General features: G+C 52.6%; 8 protein-coding genes across 8 annotated transcripts; 3 read left to right on the top strand and 5 right to left on the bottom strand.

Moving 5' to 3' along the window:
- Window positions 1-355: 355 nt before the first annotated feature.
- PG994_004761 (uncharacterized protein) lies at window positions 356-3,503 on the bottom strand (the record flags this gene model as incomplete). Its single annotated transcript, XM_066856170.1, has 4 exons — window positions 356-1,222; window positions 1,270-1,596; window positions 1,653-2,976; window positions 3,466-3,503. The coding sequence occupies 4 exons, from the start codon at window positions 3,501-3,503 to the stop codon at window positions 356-358; spliced, it is 2,556 nt and encodes an 851-aa protein (XP_066718337.1).
- Window positions 3,504-3,601: 98 nt separating this feature from the next.
- Window positions 3,602-4,542, top strand: PG994_004760 (MAGE family protein; the record flags this gene model as incomplete). The annotated part of the gene is made up of 3 exons (XM_066856169.1): window positions 3,602-3,962; window positions 4,038-4,386; window positions 4,428-4,542. The coding sequence occupies 3 exons, from the start codon at window positions 3,602-3,604 to the stop codon at window positions 4,540-4,542; spliced, it is 825 nt and encodes a 274-aa protein (XP_066718336.1).
- A 537-nt stretch (window positions 4,543-5,079) lies between these two features.
- PG994_004759 (uncharacterized protein) lies at window positions 5,080-5,513 on the bottom strand (the record flags this gene model as incomplete). Its single annotated transcript, XM_066856168.1, has 2 exons — window positions 5,080-5,373; window positions 5,511-5,513. The coding sequence occupies 2 exons, from the start codon at window positions 5,511-5,513 to the stop codon at window positions 5,080-5,082; spliced, it is 297 nt and encodes a 98-aa protein (XP_066718335.1).
- Window positions 5,514-6,129: 616 nt separating this feature from the next.
- On the top strand, window positions 6,130-7,342 carry PG994_004758 (uncharacterized protein; the record flags this gene model as incomplete). The annotated part of the gene is made up of 2 exons (XM_066856167.1): window positions 6,130-6,930; window positions 6,980-7,342. 2 exons carry the CDS (start codon window positions 6,130-6,132, stop codon window positions 7,340-7,342), a joined length of 1,164 nt encoding a protein of 387 aa, XP_066718334.1.
- An 865-nt stretch (window positions 7,343-8,207) lies between these two features.
- PG994_004757 (uncharacterized protein) lies at window positions 8,208-9,084 on the top strand (the record flags this gene model as incomplete). The annotated part of the gene is made up of 5 exons (XM_066856166.1): window positions 8,208-8,273; window positions 8,432-8,596; window positions 8,841-8,903; window positions 8,964-9,013; window positions 9,075-9,084. The coding sequence occupies 5 exons, from the start codon at window positions 8,208-8,210 to the stop codon at window positions 9,082-9,084; spliced, it is 354 nt and encodes a 117-aa protein (XP_066718333.1).
- A 1,379-nt stretch (window positions 9,085-10,463) lies between these two features.
- PG994_004756 (phosphoserine phosphatase) lies at window positions 10,464-11,924 on the bottom strand (the record flags this gene model as incomplete). The annotated part of the gene is made up of 1 exon (XM_066856165.1): window positions 10,464-11,924. The coding sequence occupies one exon, from the start codon at window positions 11,922-11,924 to the stop codon at window positions 10,464-10,466; it is 1,461 nt and encodes a 486-aa protein (XP_066718332.1).
- Window positions 11,925-14,205: 2,281 nt separating this feature from the next.
- On the bottom strand, window positions 14,206-15,547 carry PG994_004755 (uncharacterized protein; the record flags this gene model as incomplete). Its single annotated transcript, XM_066856164.1, has 5 exons — window positions 14,206-14,419; window positions 14,537-14,635; window positions 14,697-14,763; window positions 14,918-15,011; window positions 15,305-15,547. 5 exons carry the CDS (start codon window positions 15,545-15,547, stop codon window positions 14,206-14,208), a joined length of 717 nt encoding a protein of 238 aa, XP_066718331.1.
- Window positions 15,548-17,911: 2,364 nt separating this feature from the next.
- PG994_004754 (phosphoadenosine phosphosulfate reductase) lies at window positions 17,912-18,880 on the bottom strand (the record flags this gene model as incomplete). The annotated part of the gene is made up of 1 exon (XM_066856163.1): window positions 17,912-18,880. One exon carries the CDS (start codon window positions 18,878-18,880, stop codon window positions 17,912-17,914), a length of 969 nt encoding a protein of 322 aa, XP_066718330.1.
- Window positions 18,881-24,753: the final 5,873 nt, after the last annotated feature.

Below are 24,753 nucleotides of genomic sequence, written 5' to 3'. Positions count from 1 at the left end.
TTGGTTTCTACAGTGTTCGTACAGCGTTCGTACAGCCCACCACACCATGCCCTGATATACAATGTCTCAACATAATAATAATACAGCTGGTCCCCTTGCCTCTGCCTCGCTCCTTTGCCTAGTAACCTGTTGTTTTCAATGCATTTCCGTCATCCAGAAAATCCAGACCAGAGATGTGCAGTCCGAGCTGTTTTGTACATGAGATTCAAGAAGTCACTCATGCGTGCCTGCCCTTCCGGTTGATTCAACGCCTCGCTGGTTTCAGCTGCAAAAACGTTGTTAGATGGCCTAGTAGGCGAAATCGCCAGCTCAGCCCGACGTCCACCGCTCTGCCCGGCCTCGATGCTTGTGTACGTCAAGGTGTGGCCCTCGAACGGCACGCTGACGGCGCGGTGCAGCTCGAGGCCCATGAAAGTGTAGGGATGCTGATGGGTTCGTTCTTCTTGACGGGGTTGCGGTTCTGGAGCCTTTTTTCCTGCCTATCGCGCTTTCTCTGTTCCTTGTGAGCCGCTTTGGCGGACAGGGTTGGCGAGATGGGGGGCGGGTGGGATTTGTAGAAGAGGCGCGCCGGGATCTGGAACCGCTGTTGCGACGGCATCTCGAGCTTGCCGTTAGCGATGTCGAGGCGGGCGCGTTTGAGGAAAGTCTCGAGGGGCTGCCAGGTGCCCAGGTCGTCGGGGTGGCCCTGCAGCGTGGCGACGCGCTGCTGCTGCACGCGGACGTCGACGGGCGACGAGGGGAGCATGACGTCGTGGAAGTGGGTTTCGGTGATGGCGCGCACGGAATGCACGCCGGTGATTTCCGGCTGGTCGCTGTCGGTCAAGGCGAGCCGGAGCTCGAGGGGCGGGCCGGGGTGTTCAGGGAACGCCGGGTTTGTGGAGGGCGAGGGCGAGAAGCGGAGCAGGATGGTATGCTCTACCGAGAACGGCTCCCCGCCATAGAGCGCGGCAAGTTGCATAGGGTGCAGAACAATGGGCGAGAAGATGCGGGAGTATGAAGATTTATGGGCCTTGGTTCCCTCAAGCTCCGGATGAGCGCCTGTGCCGGCAAGGCCATCGCGTCCAGCAGAACGTGACCAAAAGTGGCCGAGGTGGTAGTGTGCACCTCGGGAGACCAACGGACCGGTTGATGAGGGAACCGTTCTGACGGTGTTTGCACATCGATTTGTGCCTTCTTTAGGTCGGCTATCTGTGATTCTTTCCATGACCCTCGACCAAGTACACTACGCGTGGTTTGCAGTGCAGTATCGTCTTGTTCGGGGAGTGGTACCGGCGATTCAGTGAGTAAGAGCTGTACGGGTGGATCAGGGAGAGGGTCTTGTTCATCAGACAAGTGAGGCGCAACATCCTGCGTTCCAGGTGGGTTTATGTACCGAGCCCATCTGCCCATTTTATCCTTCCAGCTCCATTTCTCGCGGTTATACTCGTCAACTAGGAAGCTGCCCGTGGGAAATTCCTGTTTTGGCTCATACAACTTGCACAGGGCGACCTCTGGTTTAAGGGCAGCCAAGAGAAGACGAATCACCACGTGCCGCAGGTCCTCCACGTCATACTCTGACTCCTTGGGGCCTCTGGATTCAATCCAAGTTATACTTATCTAGAATATGAGGTTTAGTTTACATGGTCAAAAGAATAGGATCTACTGGAACTTACCCTTTTCGTACTGTGACTCTGTTTGACATACGTATTGGATATACGACCGACCTCCTCGAGTAAGAGCGGATCGAGCACATCGTACTGACCAGCGACTAGAATGACCGGGAAGTGGCGCGTCCTGATATTCCGGAGAATTGTATCCAGCTCATGTATCAATGTCTCGGCTTTGGGCCGGGTGGAGACGAAGCGGATCGTGTTCCTGCTTTTGAAGATCTCCATGCTCTCGCCGCGGTCGAGGAATCTATCACTGAGGAGCTTGAGGAAACGTTGCGTTCCTCGCGTGAGAATCGTGAGCTCAAGCTTGCGCACTTTGACTTCTACCTCGCCCAACCCTCCCATGAGTTCCTCGATATGCAGGCCCCAGCACTCACGCATGATGCGCACAGCAAGCTTTTCTTTGCCGGAGGCCTTTTCCGAGACATAGCCGTGTAGGTGTCGATCCGCATCCTCTGGCAGGCCACCAGCGGCCACCTCTTCCGAGTTGAGTCGCACCCAGGGTGATATTCCGCTAATCCAGGGGTATGTCGGAGCGGGCGCGGTGAACTCCTCCTTACCCTGAGGGCTGGCTTCTTCCGAGCCTGTGTGGTCTTGAACCCCCGTGTCGTCTTGAACTCCCGTGTCGTCTTGAACTTCTGTAGCCTGGCTCTGGAGCTCTGTTTCTTTGTGTTTGTTCTCTGATATTTCTTCTGTCTCGGCCTCGATTTCGTCAGCTTGGTCCTCTGATACTTCTTCTGTTTCGGCCTCGGCCTCTGTTGCTTCTTCTAATGCGGCCTTGAAGCTGTCGATGTAGTCGGCAAGCTGGGCCTTCAGGAAGCCTTCGGTGAGCTCGTGTTGTATCCTGCGGAACTCTTTCTCGGGAAGGTAGGTCTCCGACTCTGGGCAGAGGCCATCGATATTAGCACGAACCTCCTCGGGAGTAACAGGTTCACCCTGGTTCTCGAGCAAGGCTTTAATCTCATGCTGCGATGACTCTTCTTGGGAAGTGGCAGTGTTTTCGACCCCTTCGCGACGCGTCTTCTTGTATAGACCCAAATCTTTCATGACAATAGCATAAGCCGGCTTGCCTAGCATATCCGAGCCGAGACTCTCCGATGCTTCTTTAAGCAGCCTGTTGCGAGACTTGTGTCTCTTCTTGATATTCACCTGCTTGAAAGTGAAGGGGCCTCCCTCCGACTCCCGTCTCGAATCATAATTATTGGAGTCATTGCCCGGATCATACGTCGTAAAGAAGTCGGACTTGTAGAATGATTTGTTCCGGGTGCTGGTCGCAAGCTCGGTTTCGTTGGGGCTTTCGCGTTTCCCGTTATGAGTCTGGTCATGCCTGTCTGGCCGGTGTAGAAGCTTGCCGCTTTTGCTCCATCTTTGAAAGTGTCTCCGGCTTGAGTCAGTAGCAGCAGTATATTGTGTTATGGCATGGGGATATCGAGGTCGGGTGGTTTGACTGAGAAGCCGTAGCCGGCACCCCAGGCAAATCGCACCCCTGGAGACGTTTCGTGATATCATGAAGACCAACTAAGGAACATAATCGAGTATAAAGAAATAGGAATGCATTCAACAACGCTCCTGACTAGTTCCAAGTCTATAAGACCTCTGCCCATGAAGAGTCAAAATGCGCAGAGACTTTTTGCTGAAGCTATACGATAAGGTGGAGCGATAAGAAAAGCTGTGGGGCTGCGACCAGGGTTTCTCGATTAAGAACCCGACAGTAGAACGCGCAACGCGGTTGCTGCCCCTCCACGCCAATGGGATTGATAGTACTCCGTAGTACCCGACGTGTAAAGGACTCGATACTTGCGCATAATTTACGCACACGTCGTAAGTTACGCCCGAGTCTTCTTGGGAAGTCATGTTAGGTGTATCTTCAGTCACCAGTCTTACTTCTGCACCATCGAGCAGCTCTACCAAATCACCTTGATTGTTTCCACCCAAGAGGCGCTCGACTTACAATGCCGACGCAAACCCAGCGACGCCGTCGCGACGAGGATGACGAGCCCCGGCGACGATCTCGTCGCCAAATCGAGTCCGACGCCGAAGAAGCTTCGAGTCAAGATGAAGACGGCGATGTCAGCATGGGAGGCGGCGGCGACGAAGCCCAGCTCACCAAGAAGCTAGTGCGCTACGCTCTAGCATGCGAGCACGTTAGAATACCAATTAAGAGGGACGGTATAAGAGAAAAGGTCCTGGGCAGCAACTTGAGATCCTTCAAGAGCATTTTCGACGGAGCTCAGCTCCAATTGCGTCAAGTATTTGGCATGGAGATGGAAGAACTACCAGTTAAAGAGAAGCGCACACTTAAGGAGAAGCAGAGTAAGTGCCCCATCGCATCAATTGCCCCCAGACTGTTCGACGCCAGATAGAAGCTGACTGCTCTACTCTGAGCAGAAGCTACAGCTAGGAAAGCCACCGGTGCGACTTCATCGAGACAATATGTCCTGGTCTCGACCATACCAGCACAGTATAAGACACCGGAAATCATTGCACCGTCCCGAGCGCCGAGCGCCCGCGAAGAGGCCGAATATGTTGGCTTCTACTCGTTTGTGATAACCATCATTCACCTCGCCGGCGGTGAAATGAGCGACATGAAGCTGAAGCGTCAGCTCACACGCATGAACGCCTCCCAGAACCTGCCCATGGACAAGACGGACAATGTCCTTGCCAAGCTTGTGCGTCAAGGCTACCTCGACAAGGTGGTGGAGAAGTCGGACCACGGCGAGGAGGATACCGTGACATGGTACGTGGGCTCAAGAGGCCAGGTTGAATTTCCCCGGAGAGCGTTGCTGGCTTCATCAGAACGGTTTGGGGACCAGAAAAACCCGACGATTTCGAGAAGAAGCTTGACAGAAGTCTTGGGCTGCAGCAACAAGCTGACGATGCAGGTGGTGCATAATTATACGGGTATACTGTTTCCATATCAACGTCGCAATTTCTTGCGACTAGCGATATCATGTTTGGCGTTGGAATGGACTTTCTGGACGGCGTTACAGGAATAGGAACACAATGGTTGATGTGTTATATTTATACCCGCCGGAGAACATGGCTGCTATTACAGGACATAGCTGTCCTCACAGCGATTACTTCCTTTTCTTTCCACTGTTGTCTTCTTCCACATGTGACACTCGTAATTCCTTCAAGCCAAACGCAAATACAAGCTTATTTTGCCGTGGAGGTGCCCGTACCCTCTTCATCCCCAGTAGCGTCGCTTTCTCCTCGTATGTAACCAAAGCAGTTGAACAGGGCAACGCAATCCGGCTGCTGTCGCTGCGGATCAATTTACTCGCTGTAAGCGCCTGCCGTGTAGCTTCCTTCTGTATCCAGCGGGGACGACCGCATTGGTGTAGTAATAATCGTTGCTCGCGCTAAGCCATTCATCCAACATGACTTTGGGCTATTCATCCTATCCGTTTCATCAAGAAGAGCTCCCTCCTCATTCCTGCGCTCGCGGCGTCGGCGGCGCCATGTACATCTCTTGGTCCTCGCGGGGAGGCGGCGGACCGCATGGCTGGACCATCTTGCGGAGGAGCTGGGCGCGGAGCTTGGCCGAGGGCTCGTTGAGCGCCAGGCTCATGTAGGCGAGCTGCGACGGGTGGCCGACGATGGAGCTGTACGTGTCGCGCACGATGTTGGTCCGCCATTCCCACGAGGTCGTGTCCGGGTGGCCCGTACCGACGTACTTGGCCTGCAGGCGCTCCAGCTCTTGCTGGGTGCGAAGTTTGTCGGCCTAGAATGGGACGAGACACGGTTTGTTAGTTTGCGATGCGACAAGACGGGGAAACGGCTGCATAGAATATGCTGAAACATGATATCATGATAGAGAATTATCGCAGGACGACTGGGATGGGAACACGAGACACTTACCATGTTGTCTGCAGAATATCAGTTCTTGCGATGTCCTGGATGCGACGGACTGTAAGTTGTTGGTTCGTTCTTCTTGGTTGCTGCTCCCTTTACGTGAAAGCTGCTGTGGCTAGAGGTCATGTGTGGCGCAAGCTTGGACCCTATCCCAACCTTCTTAGCAGACCAAACTACCTGGTCTCAAGCTCAAGACAACCGCTTTCAATTGATGTCCATCTCTACTTATCAGTTAAGTATAAGCACGATAACCTCTCGGTGCTCTTACTCTTAACTCAATATCTTTTACATAACGCCCATCGAGTGGTGGCCCCGTTGAGCGTTGGCTTGCTTCAAAGCCCTCCGAAGCTAGCAAGTTTATTGAGCAACACGGCCTACCGAAGGTTGGCACTGCAACAAGTTTGCCAGGGCAGTCTCGCCTCTCAAACATTGAGCTGGGTGTTCAATCGAGTTTAGCATACTCCCAATCAGCATGTTGGAGCCCTGGGATGAGGTTCTCACCCAAGAGAAGGAGAGGCAGTCATGTGCAGAAGATGTTACAGCAATACATGTAGCGTGTGTGGCGGACCATAACAAGCTACATGTCGCTGAATGCACCGAGTGTTGGCCGAGGCTCCTGAACAGGATGCGCGATCGCTATCTCAACTCGGCCACCAAGGAATGGTTCTCGGGCAGGCGCTTATTTCTTCAGGATCTCGACACTTTGTTCACTCAAGCCCACGAGTACAAAACAGACCTCAAGACTATTGAGCAGAGGATATCTGACGAGAAGCGAGAATGGTTCCGTGACAAAGCCAAGAATCTGAGCTTCCAGTCGGCCGTCAAGTCACCAGCCGAGGCCAAGGCTCTGCAACAAAAGCTGAACGACCGCAGCATACCCGTTGAGGAGCTTGTTCCGGAATTCAGAAATGCCCTAGGCGAGGATGTGAGCGGTAACCAGAAATCCCTCGATGATTTGCTGGAACGACTGAAGACTTCCAAGTCTCCTCAATCGAGAGCTGAGGCTTATGTTGATATTTTCTTTCAACCCGGAAACGATACTGAGGGTACTGCCAAGTCACAGAAGTATATTGAGATGGTTCGTAATAGCACCCCCATCGCGGACGTTATCCGTGAAATGCTTCGCGATCGCCAGGCCAGCAAAGGAAACCAGGAACAGAAACAGGCTCTTCAGAAGAAACTAGAGGAACTACGTAGGGCCAAAGCGGCTCACGAAGTGGACAAGGCCAAGAAGGCAAAACTTAAGCAGGAAGCCTTGAGCGCCGCTGCAGTCGAAGACGTCTCGGAAGTATGTCAGGCCTGCTCACAGACGATTCCGGGCGACTACACGTCATGTCCACTATGTGACGTGCTTGCGGAAAACTACTCGATCCGAAAGGAAGCAACATTCTTCTGCCCAGCCGAAGAGTGTAGCGTAAAAGGAGAAGTACGTATCTCATTCCCTAGCAATCTTCTATTACTCACAAGATGGACAGGAAACGCACTGGAACGAGGCACATGAGTGCGCCTCGGGAGAGCACTGCACAGACTTACAAAAGGAAGACGTGGATATGGATGGAGACAACCGTATCACTGTTCTGTGCCGAGAATGCGTTGAGGCTTTCAAGGTTGAGTCAGTCTTCTGTTCTCCTCAGTGCTATAACGACAACTTCCAGAGACACCGAGAGGGGGTCCACCTGTCCGAATGGGCCAAGATTGGTGAAATCGCCGATGACGATGACGATCTTGAATACCTGCCCGGCGACGAGTCGAAATATCGGGCCAAGAAGATCGAGAAACACTACATAGTGTTCGAGGATGTTTTAGCAGACCTGGTAAAAAAGGCAACAGCACCGTAGGAGTGGCTGCAGGCCAAATACCAACTGAGAATCTAAAACCGGGACTATGGAGGGAGGAAAGGATTGGTTTCCTGGTCGTTCACGTCGGGAAGGAAGGCAGCCTTTATTGTTACATAAATGTCTTCTATTGGAGGGATTGGGCCTAGTTGCCGACCCAGGCTGGCCAGCGAGTCCAGCTTCGCCATATCACTACCAGACCAGCATAGCATGGAGGAAGAGCATGTTTATAACAATATACTCATAGCGCCATAGGCCCTGTCGCGGAGCGGCATTGCATTTGCAATCTCGATATCAGATTTGAAGGTACAGCCCGGAGATCTACGCAGCTTCAGGAGTTGGTTCCAACTCAGGCAAGGCGTGGTGATGATGGGCTTATTGGTTCTCGTTACAGTCTATTGGAGCTGTCTATGGATGTTTGTCAGGGGCACCAAGTAGACAGCCGCATAAGGAACATCATTCTAATTAGAGGACAAAACAACATGAGTGTAGGGTCAAGAGTAGTGGCTTTCTATTCTGCCCCGAGATGCTCGGAGGTAAGTATTGTGTACGTAAGGCGCTACAACGATGAATGATGGGAAGCTCGGTGTATAGCCGCTTATCCCCGGACTCTTGGCGATGACGAGCGGCGACCGAAGACAGGCCGCCGACGCTAAGAATTTTAGGTACTGGAGTACCATTACAGTTATCAATCGCCAACGGAATTTGCCATCAGGTGTGCAACTGACGGCAGCGTTTTGCATCATTCCCCCCAATTTCGACATAGCTTTCAGCGCATAGAGCTCTGTATCTGTTCTGTTGATTTGGAACCCCATCGCGCCTCTTCTCCCCCACGAACAAACCAAACGCCTACGAGTTGCTAGCGGCGATGGCGACCAACGGCCCCATCGTTTCCGCCTTGAAGGGCGACCTCCCACAACAAGCTCGGTCATTAGTAAGTAGCAGTGCAGTGCAGTGGTGGTCCCCTCCAGAGCGCCGCCTTCACATCATCGCCGTATTGGCTGGCTTGCGCCGCCACGAGCGTCTGCTCCACGGCGTTGGAGGCCCTCGTGAAACAAGGTCACCCGCTAACTACGGCTATCTCGGAAACAGTACCGTTCATTATTACGCCAGGGCCGCCAGTTCCAGGCCTACAACTTCCGCGAGTACGCCCGCCGTCGGACCGTCGATGCTTTCCACGAGAACAAGAGCGTGGCGGACCCGCGCGAGGTGCAGGAGCTGATGCAGAAGGGCTTGAAGGAGCTACAGATGCTGAAGGTAGGTCTTCTCCCTTCGGCTTTTCCCCCCATTTCTACCGGGCTCGGTTTCTCTGGTCCAAGAGGATGTGGTTGCGATATATGGCTGCGAGGTGGAAATCGCCCGTCTTCGGAGGGGCACCTGAGGGGCAAAATCCCGCTCTAGGCAACGCTCGGGAACTTCTTGTCGGGGGCCGGGAAGGGGATGGGATACAATATAAGCAGCAAGCAGGGCTTGGGAAACTGGCTAACTCAAACTCATGCAGCGTCAAACCGTCGTCAGTCAGTTCTTCCAGTTCGACCGGTTAGTGGTGGAAGGCGGCATGGAGGTAAGTTGCGAAGTACCATACTTTCGTAAAATCTACGTTGCTCTAACATGATATTGATAGGGCAAGCAACATGGCAAGTCAGGCGACATTGCGCGGACAAAGGAGCAAGGGTGCGTACTAATATTGACCCAACTGAAATGAGAAACCCCGAAGGCTAACAAAACTGTGCAGCTGGACTTGAGAGTTCGCCTTGGACCTACAGCTACGAAGAGATATTCTTCCACGTTTGCAGGGTGTACTAAAAGGATGTACGATAGGGGCCTGCAACAAAGTGGCGATGAGGGAGCTAGTAGTCTTGCAGACCAAAGGATCTCCTGCACTGGGTTCCCACGGGCTGCCGCTGCTCAACACGGAGTCTTTGTCAGGCCTGCTCCGCATATTACGGTGGACTAAGGGTCTATAGAGGCGTTGTTACGCTGAAGCAGCATGAACAAGATATTCAAGAATCCCAATCTCCGAGCCATTTGGTCACCTGATTTTGCCCCACGTGTCTGTTCTGTTATTGATTGCATGATCACGTGAATTTGTGCCATGTAATCCAAATAAGCCTTTTGCTCGCTTGAGTTGCGCCCGATGACTGCTTCCAATGAAAGTGATAACAAGAATGATTAGGCAGTTCTTAAGTGAAGTGAACATATACTGCTACTCGCCCCCCTTAATTGCTTATCATTACCACCAGTTGGGCAGGTGATCTCCTGCGCTCTGTGTTGAGCCTGTGTCCAGTGCTTTGCTATAAAGAGAAATCATTCTCGAAAGAATCTCTCTTGGCAAGTTTGAGTGCATTTACTTGGACGCAGAGATCGGGTTGAAGGTAAAGATAGCCACTCCAAAACGGAATCTGACGAGTCTTTGCCAGAGTCCGTAGACAGCAAAGAAAGACTGACGCTAGGAATTTAGAAAAGGGGCTAAGCAGGGAGTTTCTTGGTAAAGGGGTAGAGTAAAGCTTCCCCATGCCATGCTGCGTATAAAAAGCCCCTCGTTACATAAGCCCGGCAGTCAGGTGTAATAAACGAGCAGCTACAAGATAAGTGTTGCCTTTCGACCTCACTATATCAACGTAACCCGTAGTTCTGCTTCCGTGAGTCAAGCAATGTCTCGTATCCTTCTGGATCCTATCTGTATCACCTGGAATGTCGTTTATCAAAGTCACTATTATTACGAAGGCCGTCCGTTTCTGAACGAGAAACAAAGGTGCCTGGCAGTCTCAGAAAGTCGAGAAACTATACAAAATCACAGACGTATATAATCAACTTGATATTTTTCGTGATGGGTCGGGGAGTTATACGATGTTCTCTAATCTGTACAGTACACAATTCTCGGAAAAGGAGGACTTTCCTGTAGCAGGAGGCCAAAAAGCATAAGCGAGTATTCCTTCTCGAGTCACCAGAAAAAAGAGTAGGGGGGTTCATTCTTCACGATCTTGATTGTAAGAGCGAGAAGTATTTGGCGCGGATGCTTATCTACGCCACGCCGCATGGAACCTACCTCCTACGGCCCGGATCTTGCGCGTTTGGATCTGTTTCTAATCATAAAAATCTTCTCTTCTGCTTCTTCCTCCTCCTATTCGGCCAGCGTCTCGAGGTCTTCCCTTGTGAATCCGAACAGGTAGAGCAGGTCGAGCAGGCTCTCGCCGTTGAGCCGGGCGCAGGCCTCCATCTGCACGCGCGGCTTCGCGTTCCAGGCCACGCCGAGCCCGGCCGCGTCCATCATGAGGAGGTCGTTGGCGCCGTCGCCGACGGCCACGACCTGGTTCAGGGCGATGCCTTCTTTCGCGGCGATCTCCAGCAGCAGCTCCCGCTTGCGCTCCTTGCCCACGATCCGCCCCTGCACCTCGCCCGTGAAGCGGCCGGCGTTGTCGATGACGACCTCGTTCGCGTGCGCGTAGTCGATGCCCAGCTCCTGGGCCAGCCAGCTGGTCAGGGGCAGGAAGCCGCCCGACAGGACCGCCGTCTTGACACCCAGGCGCTTGAGCGCCTTGATCAGGGCGGGGACGCCTGTCGTCACGTCGAGCACGGGGCGCAGCTGCTCGAAGATGCTCACGGGCAGGCCCTTGAGGAGCTGCACGCGTTCCCGGAAGGCGGCATCGAATTCCAGTTCTCCCAGCATAGCGCGGTGCGTAATGTCAGCGACCCGCTGGGCCAGATCCGGCGGGTCTTTCAGGGTCGCCGCAAGCAGGTCGATCACTTCCTGGGTAATCAGAGTACTGTCCATGTCAAAGACGACCAGTCGTGGGTGCCGCCTCCAGAGGGTGCCCCTCTGCAGTGCTACGTCAATGTTCCATTCGCGCTCGAAACGGTAGATGAGCTCGTGCTTGCGCAGGTCAGCCAGCGACAGGAAATCTTCGGCAGGCGCGGGCGAAAGCGTCAGCTCCACCACCAGGGGATGATCCGGGTCATCCAGACACTTGTGCGACGAGGTTATCTCGGACGAGCCCGGGGGCAGCGGGAAGGTCGACATCAAGTGCAGGAAGGAGGTGATGCACATGGGCGAGATGTAGGAGCCGTAGAGATGGTCGAGGGGCTCGGGCTCGTTCGCGGCGCGCGGCTCGAGGGGGAAGTCGTCGAAGTTGGTGGTCGGGGCCATGTTGGCGGGGATGTCCGAGTCGGACTTGGGCAGGCGCGGCGAGGGCAGGTTGTCGTTGCTGGCCGAGGCCTGGCTGCTGGCCAGCGGCGTCGTCTTCTTGTTGGCCTTGTACATGAGGGTCGCGATCAGCTTGCTCGTCTTCTGGCCCCGGGGCGCGGCGCAATTGGGGTGCGTGAAGTCATGGCTGCCGCCGTCCACTATGCGGGGCGGCTCGTCTTTGGACGGGACGCCGTTGAAGGGACTGAAGCTCTTGGTGGGCGATATCCTGGCGGTCTGCAGGTCTTCGACGACCGTGTCGATGCCGAAGTGGCCCTCTGGTTTGGTGGCAGGTCCACGGTATTGCTGGTGCTCTTGCAGATAGGAGCTGCTGCGCATGCCACCCAGCTGCGGTCGCGCCGGAGGCTGCTTGTGAGCCGTGGCGGGGTTGCCTTCAGCCATGATCAGGGAATTGACTTTGGGAGCCGAAATAGAAGACCCCTAGTTTTGGAAAGAAAGGTTAAAGAGGGCGGGGCGGGGTGAGGATATGTATTTGGCTTATATACTTATTCAGGGTCTTAGGTTGGGAATAAGTTTTTTTCTGACCCGGAAATGTCTGCAATCCTCCTCGATGCTTTCGAGGCTGGTGTTGTGACAGCTGATTAGAAGAGCAGAGCAGTAGGAGTGTTTGTCCCGCTGACCAAAGCGAGGGAATGGGCCCCAACCACGATGCCTGGATGCCCATTGCGCCACCACGGCTAGGCCGACGGGGCGGTTGCTTGCATCAATCAACTGAACGTGGGTTGGCCCGGCCCGTTGGCTGTTTCGCGACAATGCGACCTAGAACCCTAGACGAGACGGGTTTCGTAGCCTACAGCCTCTGTACAGCCAGCACGTGCCGAAGATATACACACAAGTATATGGTGTCTGACTCTACAACTTTCGTCTTTGCCGATTACGAGCCCCCAAGAAGCCCTATTATATGCTGCTGCATTGCATGGCATGGCGCATGGCAGAAAGTGCAAAGCATTGATGGGTTCTAACTTCTGACCGTCGGCGGCTTATCCAGCTCGGCCCCATCGCCATATGTACAACTCTCCTCTACCCCGCCAAAATGCCTTGACGCACTCGGTCCGTTCAGGAACGATAGGATATTGTCGTACGACAAAATCATTATGGCGTCACAGGTGACCAGAAACTTCAGGGTGATCAGCAGGGACGACTCCGGCTACTAAGGCACAACGGCACTCACTGCCCATCCAAATATAGCGCGCTACCAAGCAGTAGTATGCCTTTCTCTTTTCGTACTGTCTGCCTTGTTTCGGCCAGGTCGGGCCTAGAGCTCACGCCGCTTTAACCTACTTCTCTCTTGGGCTCAGCTTGGCCAAATTATACACACCCTTATGCAGACAAGACGGACTGGAAACAGGAAACGATACGTTAGTTCTCTACACCCTCAGAGCTGCATCTGTCCTCGTGGAAGCTGAGTTCTAACTTTACCCGTTCACGGCCTTGTCTATGCGACTACGTGGTAAAGCAGTCTTGGGTAATTCTTGCTGTCCCTTCTTTCGGGCTTACACCATCTCGGTCGCACGTTGACGGCCCACGATCCCGGTCAGAGAGCCCGCCAGTGCGATTTCGCCAACGGCGACTTCCGGGAGGCCAAATGTTGCCGAGGATGGGCTTTTCGCCGTTCCGTTGACTGATGCCACCGAAACCGCCGGAGGGCATGAGGGCAACATTGGTCTTATCATCATTGAAAATATTTGATTGTGTATGACATTGCACTGTCATCAAACAACTTGCTGCCTTCCATTGCGCGACTGGCTGATCTACAACAGCTCCTTCAGGTCGGCTCCGGCGCTGAAAGCACGTCCAGTGCCAGTAATAATCGCACATCTGAGAGCTGGCTGCGAGCCTGTGTAGCGCGAAGTGCTGAGCGCGTCGGGTGGCACTCAGCGTTTTGGGGCGCTTCCTCAAGTGCGCTTGCTGACGAAGTTGGCCTTCTCATAGGTCTATATACTTTTGCAGGCGATTCCGGGTAAGTTGCAGAATGCAGGGTGCTGGGAACGAGACGACAGCGTGAATTACTAGAGGTAGTTCGGAAGTTAGTCTCGTAACAGGTTACAAGTCCGACACCTTGTCAAGGTAGAAAAATGTAGATGGGTAGGACAGGGGAAGGTGAAAAGGAATAATATACGGAGAGTGAAGCATTACTATTCGTACCACCACTGCTTACTGTTAGCACAATGCCGCTTGCTGGAATTTTATATAGTCTGAGAAGGAAGACCAGAACAACAGCCGGGAAGGAGGATAAAATGGCATTGGGTAAATACAGGCCCATGGCTGTAGATAAGACTCGTTTGCAGATCAATACAGACCGAACTGATACAAAGGTATGTCAGATGGCTTTACTTATAAGAAAACCCCCCATTTACAAACAGAGAAATACACAAGATACGTATTTGAATTGACCTCAAATAAGTGCAATGAACCATGACTGGAAATAGGGGTAGCTCGTTCCCACCTCATGCCTTCCTACCGGCTACCAATTTCGCATTGATGGGTTCGCACTCTCTTTGGAAAAGCATAAGAAGACTGTTTCATATCATATGTAAATATCTCTGATTTACTGTACTTCGCCTCCGCCAATATGGTATTAAACCAAGTCAGGTCGTTAAAAGCGCAAGTACAAAGCAATCTCTAACCTCCACGACTTGCACTACAATACGGACATACGTGATCATATATCATATAACACTTCGCTGTTGTGCTCTACAGAGCGCAAAAGCACTGAGTCCATAATCTTGAATCTTAGGGTATTTACACCCTCTTCCATCAAATGCCTCGTCTTTCGGGCGGCCCACTCTGACAATACGGCTCGTTCGTCACGGTCCACTGCCGCCTTGGAGGCATCTTCGGGCGAAGAAGGGCCGTCGCCGACAGCCAACTCAGTGCTGTGATGCCGCAGCAGCATGGCCTGCACCATCCAATACACGCATACCTGCCATCACTAAGTAGGAGATGGGCGCATTTCTGTGGACGGAATGGAGTAATGGGGAGTAGGCTCTCACCAGTCGGGAGCGCTCGTCCCGCTCGCCGATGGGGATGGATTCGAGGAACCAATGCTGAGGCCGGAAAGCATGAGCTCCTCCTCAGGTGCCGGCCAGTAGCTGGGATTGCGATGTGCCGCATGGATGACCAGGTTGACACAGGTCCCCGGGCGGCACTAACACCGCGCGTTGGCTGAGCGGCATTGCTGGATCCTTTTTCGACAAGGTGTTGCCTCGAATTAGGGCGTCTGTGCCAGTGTACCGAGTCAATCTAGTTATTCAGGCCAAGGAAAGGGGAAAGGGCTCGGTTACTCTTACCGAGGAGGTCCATTGACTACATTTCCCCTGCTTCAATGCCGTTTTGGTCGCCTCCTGTTTCGACTGCCGCTCTTTCCCCCTTACACATATTCAGCATGTAAGCAGACTCTTCCTTGCTGCCCTTGTGTGTCGTGACGGCAGCTTTACCAGGGAGAATCGCCAGCGTGAACGTTATCAGCTACAACCGCTTCAGGAGTCGTTATACTTTCACTCGCCTCAGATCTAGCCGGCCACGGCAGCCACCTTAAACAGGTTCTCTAGGACCGTGTTGAAGCCTCTTTGAAGCCGAGTGTGTTAGATGCAGGAACATGGCCTCTTTGGGTACCATCAACCACATCGGTATAATCACCAACCAACTTTCTCTCGCCTCCAGAGCCTATTTGGCAGGAGCACCCGTTAGTGACTAGGTAACTATCATTACAGACCCATACAGCCTTCTATTCTTCTTCCAACCCCTGCTCAGCTTATCACATGTAGACTCGGGATTTCCATGCCTCCCCAGGCACCATCTATCGTCTTGGCTATGTGGGTATCACCAGCCAAAATTCGCGTCATCTGCTGGGCTCGATGGATGGTTCCAGTCCAGACAGGACAGAGGTTGGCCTCGGAGAACGCAGGAGCGGTCGCCTTTCGGTGCCGCACCCAACCGGCCCCATCGGCAACAAAGGCCACCAAAAGGGTGGCAATGTGCGAAATGCTGCTTACGGCCGTCATGCTTTGATGTTCAAGCTAGTTCATGATACCATACCCAGAACTTCAAAAGGGATCAGTTGAGATACCATGGACCAGCAACAGGGGATTGGTGTGAAAGATGTATTGTTGGCCCTATACAACAAATAGGGGTAGCTCGATGTTTTGTGTTATGAGGTTCTAATCGGAGGTGGACCTGAGTTTTGCCTTCCTCCACTGGCTAATATTTACAGCTTCACTTCATAGCCGGCCAGAATCTTAGATAGCAACTGTTTAAATGGTGTTCACGAACTCCAAGTAGAACAACGCGACATCCTGGCCCTGCGAGGCGTCTTGATGTGCTCCCGCAACCAAGGCAACCTCCCCCCCCTTCCCCCCCCCCATGAGCTTGGGAAGGAAAGGGAAAGAAGAAAAAGAAACAGAACCACATTCATGGGAAAAGAGAAAGAAAAAAACAATCCAGGTGTGTCGTGGCATTAGTCGTTTACGTGCTATCGCTAAAGTCCTTTGTTTTGTATAGGTTAGATTTGAACTCGAAGCCTGCCGAGGGGGTTGTAAACACCTAGGTCCTTTTTCTTGTTCAGGTTATTCAAGCCAAATCGCCTACAGAGGGGAAGCACCTGCACCCACTACACCAGTCGGCCACCTGTTTGTTGGAAGAAAAGGCATTAATCTGGATATTTGAACTGCCCTCCTCCCCTTTGATGATTTGATTGTTCGTCGTGCCCCACCACCTCCCCCTGAATATGGTCGTGGTGAAGGTGTTGTCACTGCCGTTCTGGAACGGGCTCAGCAAAACAGACGATCAGACCCAAGCGATAATCCGCGAGAAATATCTGGATCAGGACGGCAAGACTGAAACCATCACACTGCCTAGTCAGGAAGCCCCAACAAGAGTGGGAACATGATCTCGGCACTTGGTGTTGTGTAATACGTTGAAGCCCGCAGCACCGGCACAACGACTGACGATTCAATGGAACTTCGGGAAGCTGCCTCTTTATTTCGACAAATACGGCCCAGCCAGGAGTCACTTTGAATGGGTTCAGTCAGAACTAATCTGGAGAATACGGGACCTACCAGGGGCTTGTTGAGCTTGATCAAAGTCGCTCCGGATTTAGAGACATGATGTCCCGCAGAATGAGCTTTGGATATGTTGGACCGCAAAGTTGAGCAAGCCTGTCTGGCGCACTATGGCAAGCAAACTGAAGGGGCACTTGCAGGGCAGTTCCTGAGAGAGCTCAGACGACATTCTTGATCTCGCATTGGGAGGACTTGCGCCGCGGCGTCGCCACGAGCAGAGTAGGGGAGATATAACAAAGGACCAAGCCGGCTGTGGATAATCAGTAAGCACCATAGCCACTGCCAATATAAAATTCAAGATGCCGCGCATCCATCAGCAAAAGAGGTGTTCGTTCTACTCTCAAACGATCGATCATGTTCATCTTCTCAGCATATACTGTTGAGTTTCGCAACATGCTGGCGTTGCAGGCGGGCAGCGAGGTTTCCATATTTGACATCACGCAGAGCTCTTCTCTTAAGGACATTGCCAGAACTACTGCTTCGATCAGAAGTACAGGTGGTGATGATAGATTGCATGGGCTGTGGTGGTTTTATCTTCAGGTCAGTATGTAGGAGGTCGTGTTCTAATTGGAGCAGCGAGCGGGTCACATGGGCGGGAAAGAATTAGAACGGAGGGGGAAGCGGGCGAACTGCGACTCGCCGCCAATCAAGTACCCAAGCATCCACAAGTTACGGACCTCAGTTCAACATCATCAATCTGGGAGGTGAAATGATACAGCAACGACAAAGCAGCCCATCCCAAACCCTAGACGAAGGTCCCTGGTGCGACCTATTATCAATCTACCGCTGAATGGGCCTGTTCCTTAGACTTTCGGGCCGCTCCGTGGCAGTTCCCAAATGGTCGATTGCATCATGACAGTGTCATACGATCACATTTGGACAGAGCGAAATAAAAGCACCGGGTAGGTTTGGTTGTAATGTTTATGTTTATTTCAAAAGTCAAGTTCCATCTATAGAAAGCTTTTCGTTAACTTGGTGCCAGATGCTGACTCGCTATCCGCTACCCGCCGGCAGACCAACCATATGGCGTACTCATCTGAAAAGGAAAAGGGGTCTCGACGATGCCAATATTTTAAGAAACATGAGTAAAAATGACGAACTCCTCCGCTTGCCTAACTGATCGCCGGCTCCGAAACTCCGTTCTGGGCAATGGATATCCCAACTCCTGAAAATGCTGCAGCAAATATTCCCAAAAAGACCCTTCCTGGGTAAATATGAATTCGTGTATGTCGTGAAACGATTCTTCAGTTCTTATATCCGGCCCTTACTTCATCAAAGGAGGTAAGAAGTGGTGCTGGTAATGCTGATTTATGCAGAGACCTCGACACGCTGCTCGATCTCCACCTTTTGCAGGGCGGCGGCGAGCTGCTCCTGCTCCTGCTCCTCCAGGAACTGGGCGTAGCGGGACTTCTTGTTGTGGATGCCGCACTCGGTCTTGGCCTGGCCCTTCCAGCGGCCGGCGCGCTCATCCTCGCCCTCCTTGACGGGGCTGGTCGAGTGCCAGTCACCGACGGACTTGTAACCCTGATCCAACAGAACGTTGTAGGGGACGTTGTGCTCGGCGATGTAGTTGCGGACCTGGGCAAAGGACCAGTCGACCAAGGGGTTGATCTTGACGATGCCCGTCTCCTCGTCCACCTCGAGCACGGGAATCTTGTCGCGCTGACCGCCCTGCGAGCGCCGGCGGCCCGTGAGTTCGGCCGCCACGCCCAGCTCGGCGTACGCACGCTGCTGCGGCTCCACCTTGGCGATCCAGTCGTACAGCTCCGCGGCGGTATCGTACAGTTTCTCGCCGTAGCGCTCCTCGAATTCGGCGGCAGTCTCGGCGCCCGAAGGCTTGTACACGTGCAGGTTAATGTTGGGGTAGCGGGCACGCACGCGGTCCACAAGGTCGTAGGTCTCGTTGAAGTGGTAGAGCGTGTCGAGGAAGATGAGGTCGACGGAGGGGGCCTCCGGCTCCTCGGCCTGGATCTTGGAGAGCACGTCGATGGTCACGAGGCCCGAGAGGCCAAAGGCGGTGGACTGGTACAGGTTGGGGAAGAGGGCCTTGACGAAGCGGAGGCGGTCCTGTACCGATATACGCTCGAGCTGCTGGTTGAGGTGGCGAATGTGTGGCTTGGTCAAGCTGATCAAGGGCAGGTTGGTGGTAGAACCGGAGGCGGAGGAGGCTCCCGACGCATAGCCGGACTCGAGGTCTGTGGCGGGTGGTGACTTGGTGTCTACGACAGGCCTGACTGCCGGGGAAGAGGCGAAGGACGACATCTGTGTTGATCCCATTGTGGAATTGTGTGATGGGATGTTTGTGAGATTGGGAGGACGACACTTGTTGAAAATTGCCTTTTACTGTTCCTTCAAGAATATTCAATGTGTGTGAAGGGCACACCAGTTTCTTTATAATGGAAGCCAGTAGCAGTTGGCAATGTGATGAGATATTTGCTTATGAGAGCGTTGTATGACGACAAAATAGTGTCGCGTGAGGAGGGACGGAGATTGGTTTACTTGTTGGGGTATAAGTCTGGGGAAGACAAACAAGAGTATGGGAAAGGAGGGAAGAAGAGAAGATATGTCCTCTGGGAAGAAGACGTTCGACTTTCTATCCGGGACTCCTACTCCAGTTGCCTACCTGTGGTTCCCTGGTTGGTGGTTTGGTTTGTAATTCCACAGACTGGAGGGGACTTACACCAGTCGCCCAGTGGGTGGCATTAGTAATTGCGTGCTGGGAGAATAATGCGGGCCCATCCCAAGGGAAAATTCTGGACATTCTATTGTCTACTACAGTGTGCCTACTGCGCATTGGTGTGAGAATTGCGTGATTGCTCCCTCGAACTCTCAGAGCCGAGTGCCTATGATGCTTACCAAGTAGTGCCCCTGTTGAGATCAGATCTTTGGCTTTGCTGTGTTAGAGTCGATCACGACATCCGCGCTAGGCCCTTTGCAGCCCAAGGCTCTGTCGCTGATTGGCTGTTAAGGGGAAAGCCCATTCTTTTTCTAAGGCAAAAGCTGAAGAAGTACCGAAACTTTGCGTTCTTGGACTGCAACGCCCGCTTGCCGTTTCAGGACCGTCAGGCTTCATGTATATAATACCACTCCAAGGGTAGAAAAAAGGCATGGGATTTACATTTCCTCGGCCAAAATAATAAGCAATTGATCATCTAACCTAGGATGTAGACTGGTCGGGGAATTCCCACAAGTTCCCAAACGTCAGACTTTTGCCTCGCCAGTAGAGACCCACTGACCCCTAGGGAATGATTCCATAAGCTGGCCATATATCATCGTACTTACAGACACACGCATTGCTCTCTAATGTTTTCGTCTGTAGATCACGAATAGCACCATCATCGAAGTCGATATGTGTTCATTTTGTTTTATCTCGACCTCCACAGCCGTGCATAAGGCGTCAGACCGACTAGGTCTGTCGATATGGAAGGTTGATGGATGGTAGAGACGGCACGATATTGGGTCAGATGGCCGAAGCACCTATGGCCAGCGCCCAAGCAAACACCGAACCACCCCCTGACAAGTTTCTCTCTGCAATGGGGCAGGCTGGCAAGCACGCCATCGCACCTCTGCATGGGCTCATCAGGCAAGCCGATGCTTGTTGTCTGTTACTGGTGAGTTGAACTTGATTTAAAAAGAGTATGCAACCCCATGAGTCGGAATAGCTAGATGGACGAGTGAACTCTCTGTCTCCTATCTACATGGGGGTGGATGACACCTCCTGCATCTCGTCCGGCCTCTCCCTCTCCGCGATACCTGGTTGCGGCTTGCTGGCCGGACGGGTGGGTTGAAGCCGAATCTGCCATGTCTCGCCACGCTCTGTTACCGTGGAGAGAGAGGCTCGGTAGCGGCAGAGGTCGTCACTATTATGCATCAGCACATATGCCAATCATGGCGTGCGTTGACGTGCCCAAAGGCGTGCTTTCTTGTACAATGTCAGCAGCGTGCGTAAGCCTGATCAGCAGCGCTCTAGGTAACAGTGTGTATAGTGGTGCATAGAATATGCGTACGCAGAGAGATAGTCGGTCGGTATGTCACACACACACCAACACTCACAAGGGGATGGCTGCGCTGCAGGGGCGTGGACCAAGTGCAAGTGCAAGTGCAGGGCAGGAAGGACCGAACAATCACGCCTTCAATCGTGACGATGGCGTGCTCGAGAAGAACAAGAATACTAAAAAAAGAAAGAGGGGACTGCAAACTGGCAGAGCCGGACGTGCCGCCGGTTCGATGTCGTGATTTTTGGGTTGAATTCGAGCTCACAGCCGTCGTTGTGAGGCTGATCCTGCACCGATAGCCAGGTTTTGCCGCCCCCAAGTGCCCCCGACAGCCTAAGTTTGAGCCGCATCTAATCGCTACCCGGCTGCCCGACATCCGCCCCTCCTCCCTGCTTGTGCCCCCCAGATCGCCAATACATGCGCCCGACATCCAGCGACAAGGGTCTCATTTCTTACGTACAATTACGCAGCCCGCGTCCTGCAGTAGCATTGGGCTTATATAATCAAACCTCCCTTATTCTGATGACCGGGCAGTAATAAGTATCTCGACTTCTTCGCGTCTTCTAAATCCACAGCACCTTTTCCAAGAACCCAATATTTGTGGTCTTTTGGAGACGTACGACATCGGCCGACGACATGGCAAAGGTTGTATCGGGGGTCCTCCTCTGCGTTTTGTGTACAAGTCTCCATGACGACTGACACCTTCGTTGCCATCATAATTCCCTACACCCCGTCCCTCGGCCGAGAAAGTATTATTTCTTTGGGGTTTATGATGGCATCTATTGAGATTTTCCATTACCGTCAGGGTAGCCACCTGCATCGCAGTAAATATACATGTGGTAGCTGCTGAGGGAGGGAACTCTGCAGGTGCCTGGCCTACCCCTGACTGAGGTCTGCCTCAAACAACCACGAATGGAAATCAACGAGAGCGGAAAATCGACCTGCTCGATTCCCACACGGGGCGGGAAAGTATCACTTGCCCGCACATATATTCCCCACCCGCCGTGACAGAAGTAAGATGGTCCAAAACTTATTATCGCCACAAGCAGCAAATGGCACATACATAACCCACAGCCGCATCAGATGGGTTGGACGCCGAACAAGATGGCAGTGTACGGGTTTCGAGGTCGACAAGCTGTATCACTGGCCTGTTCTAGAGATCATGGGGCCCCTGGGGGGCATATGCCTGACATATGGGGCCCCCCCGGTTATGACGCTTGCGGCTCGCATCTCCGAAAGTTTAAAGCCCATCTGGTCGTGAGCAGCTCACATCAGGTGAGGATAGTCCCATCAGAGTCGGATCAGACCGTTGTGCCCCACGCAAGTCGTCCCGAGCCGTAGGGCCTGGACAAGGGCAAGGGGTCTAGGCCTATCTTGAGGGACAACCGCCCTACGCGACGGTCAGGGGGTGACTGGTTCTGCCTAGATACTGGAACGACACGAAAACATATCGGTGCCTACAATGCACCCCGTCAGTATGACCATACCGTACTATGCGGAAAGCTGATGGTTGGCATCGGCTGATGAACACCGTTTGATACCCTCGAATGTTCAGCTACGCACGAGGTGAGACTTGCCCTGATATCAGGTTCATGACTTTCGGTGTTTTTGAACAGATGGAAACTTAAGACTGGCGGCAACTTCATTGAGCCTGTCAGTACAATACCTGCCGGGCTGCTCAACCGCTTGCGGTACGTCTACCTACTGAGCAATCGTAATGCAAACTCAATGCCCCTGAATGTTGAAGACGAGACATCCACCAGGCCATGACATGACCGAAAAAACCCATGGCTCCTCTGGCGCCCTTTTTGTAGGATACTGAGCTTAGAGAGTTCCTTGCTTCATTGCTTGAGCGGTAGCTTATAAGAACACGATGGAATAAGTTTGTTGTAGTATGGTGCCCCCGAGTGGCGGTAAGCCAAGTGACAGGACGCTGCGGCGATGACCCCTTCAGCTGCACGAGACGTACGTGCTGTTCTGCGTCTCGGAATCAATGAGAAGTTGCAGCGATTTTGCCAAGGGCAGCAATATGAGAAGGAAATTGAGCAGCAGAGTCTGTCGCGCCTTGATTCTAGCAAGTGAAGATGCCCCTGTTCTATTTGACGGCCACGAAGCGGCAAAGCCGTTTCAACCTCCTGAAGACTACAAGATATGCTGCCTATCCATGTTATTGAGGCCAGAATACATATGGTTTCAGACGAACCAGAGATGGTTATCGTCGTTCATGGCTTACTGCAATATCTTTTGATTTATCCGCTCTGATAATCTGGTTTTCCCATGTGGACGTGTACACGATGACTCTTTCCGTCTTTCCATCTCTTCCTTCTCACTCATAGCCATGTTCGTCCTCCAAACGCCGGCCTCGTTCCCCAATGACAGCAGTTTCAACTGGAAGCTTCGGTGACCCTTACCAAGCTCTGCTGCACTTTGATCAGAAAACCCGCGTGTGGCGAGGCGAAAGGAAGTCTCTCTAGACGGGCGTTGGCTGCTCTATAAGTGCGAGAAAACGCGCATGCTGCCGCCAGCCTCGTCAACGTTGACACGAGCAAGGGGAAGTCGCGCGCCAAGCCCCTATAAGTCAAGTGACAAACGATAAGGCAAGGTAAGTAGCATCTACACAGCTGGGAGCCCAACGGCGCCTATGGTCTCCCAGCTCGGGCAAAGCAATGGGACTGGCATTCCCACAAATGCAGTCTCAATATCGACATATTTGTCTCACAGAGAAGGTAGACAAGCCTCTACACGGGACACTGGCAGCTGTTCATGCTCGTACGAAGTTTACGAGACATCTATTGATCCTTCTCCCTAGGAAACCCCACCCACACACACAAATATATCGGAAGGTTGCCAAAGCCAAATGTTTGGCGTAGGGCACATCATCAAGCATCGATTGAGAAACACAGGTGCACTTGTATATCTTGGATAATTGCTACCAGAGTTAAGGAACAGCAGTCAATCTTCGGCGGGTTGAGAAGTCGGGCAAGGTGTTTTGAATCAAGAGAGGCCAGGTACTGCCAACAGCTCTGTCATATTCCACCATTACGATTTGTCTAGATCTCATTCTCCCTCCGTATTGGGAATCACGGCGAAGTTCATTTCGGTTCCCTCGCACACAGACTATACCTTTATCGTCTTTGACGGTAATTTCCAGATCCGGACAATGAGTTGTGCTAGACCCTATGGCTCTGCCGAGAACCTCTGCCGAGATATATGGCATACGAGCTACTTCGACGGCCTAGAACGACAACTGCGCAGAATACCTTGCTTTACGCGGCAGTTGGTACATCTTAGATTGCCGTAGGGCTGCACGAGAGCCCAAAGGACGATAGTTTTTGCTGCGAGCGTTCACAATTGCTTTCGCAATAGCGTCCTACACTCATGAAAAAGGCGCAACCCGTTTTGGGAAACCAGTCAAGCGACTTGATGAAGAGAGCATTAGGTAGCCCTTGAATGCACGTTTGTGGGCTAGTTGACGACAAGTACGATTATGCATTGCAAGCACAGATACGCGCTATCATCGAGATATCGTCCGAGTAGTTCCGCCGAGAAGATGTATCCATCAAGGATATTTCACAAGCAAAGCTATGGTACCGCCAGATATATAGCTGCGACGTAGTCCGGATTCGCAAAGGCGTAGACAGCCTCGAGCATAGGCGAAAATGCATACTCAGTGGTGACCGCACAGAAAACCTCTTGAAGTCTGTCGAAAAATCACCGAGAATAGGGTTTGTCTTATCGTGCAGAGGAGAAATAGCTGAAGTTGGACAGGCGAAGGATGCACCGAAGTTGATATACAATGAGCTTCTGTAGGGATGACTTGCTGGTAACGGACTGCAACACAGGGACGGAGCCACGCTGCTCTAAGCAATGAACAGTCCACAAAAGTAATGCACACTTATAAACGACTTGACTTGTACGTAACAAAACCGAAGAGTCCGTCCATCACTGTCCATTACTGCTTGTAAAGAAAATGTCGCCGAGTTCCCCGTTTAACCAACTGCCCCCCAAGTATATACGTCGGTAAGGTATTGAAGCATTGCCAATAAGCTACCTATACTTTCGCTCTTATCATTGCAACCATCCCGGATCTTGGCCTCACTCTACTTCGCTCGCTATACATACCACTGTAATATGCCTAATACCCGGCGTGGGGAG

Source organism: Apiospora phragmitis (genome assembly GCF_038363925.1).
Source record: "Apiospora phragmitis strain CBS 135458 chromosome Unknown utg000005l:1.0-4161743.0:1.0-4166827.0, whole genome shotgun sequence".
NCBI lineage: Eukaryota > Fungi > Ascomycota > Sordariomycetes > Amphisphaeriales > Apiosporaceae > Apiospora > Apiospora phragmitis.
The sequence above is the reverse complement of the archived record's forward strand: the minus strand, read 5'-3'. Positions and strand labels throughout refer to the sequence as shown.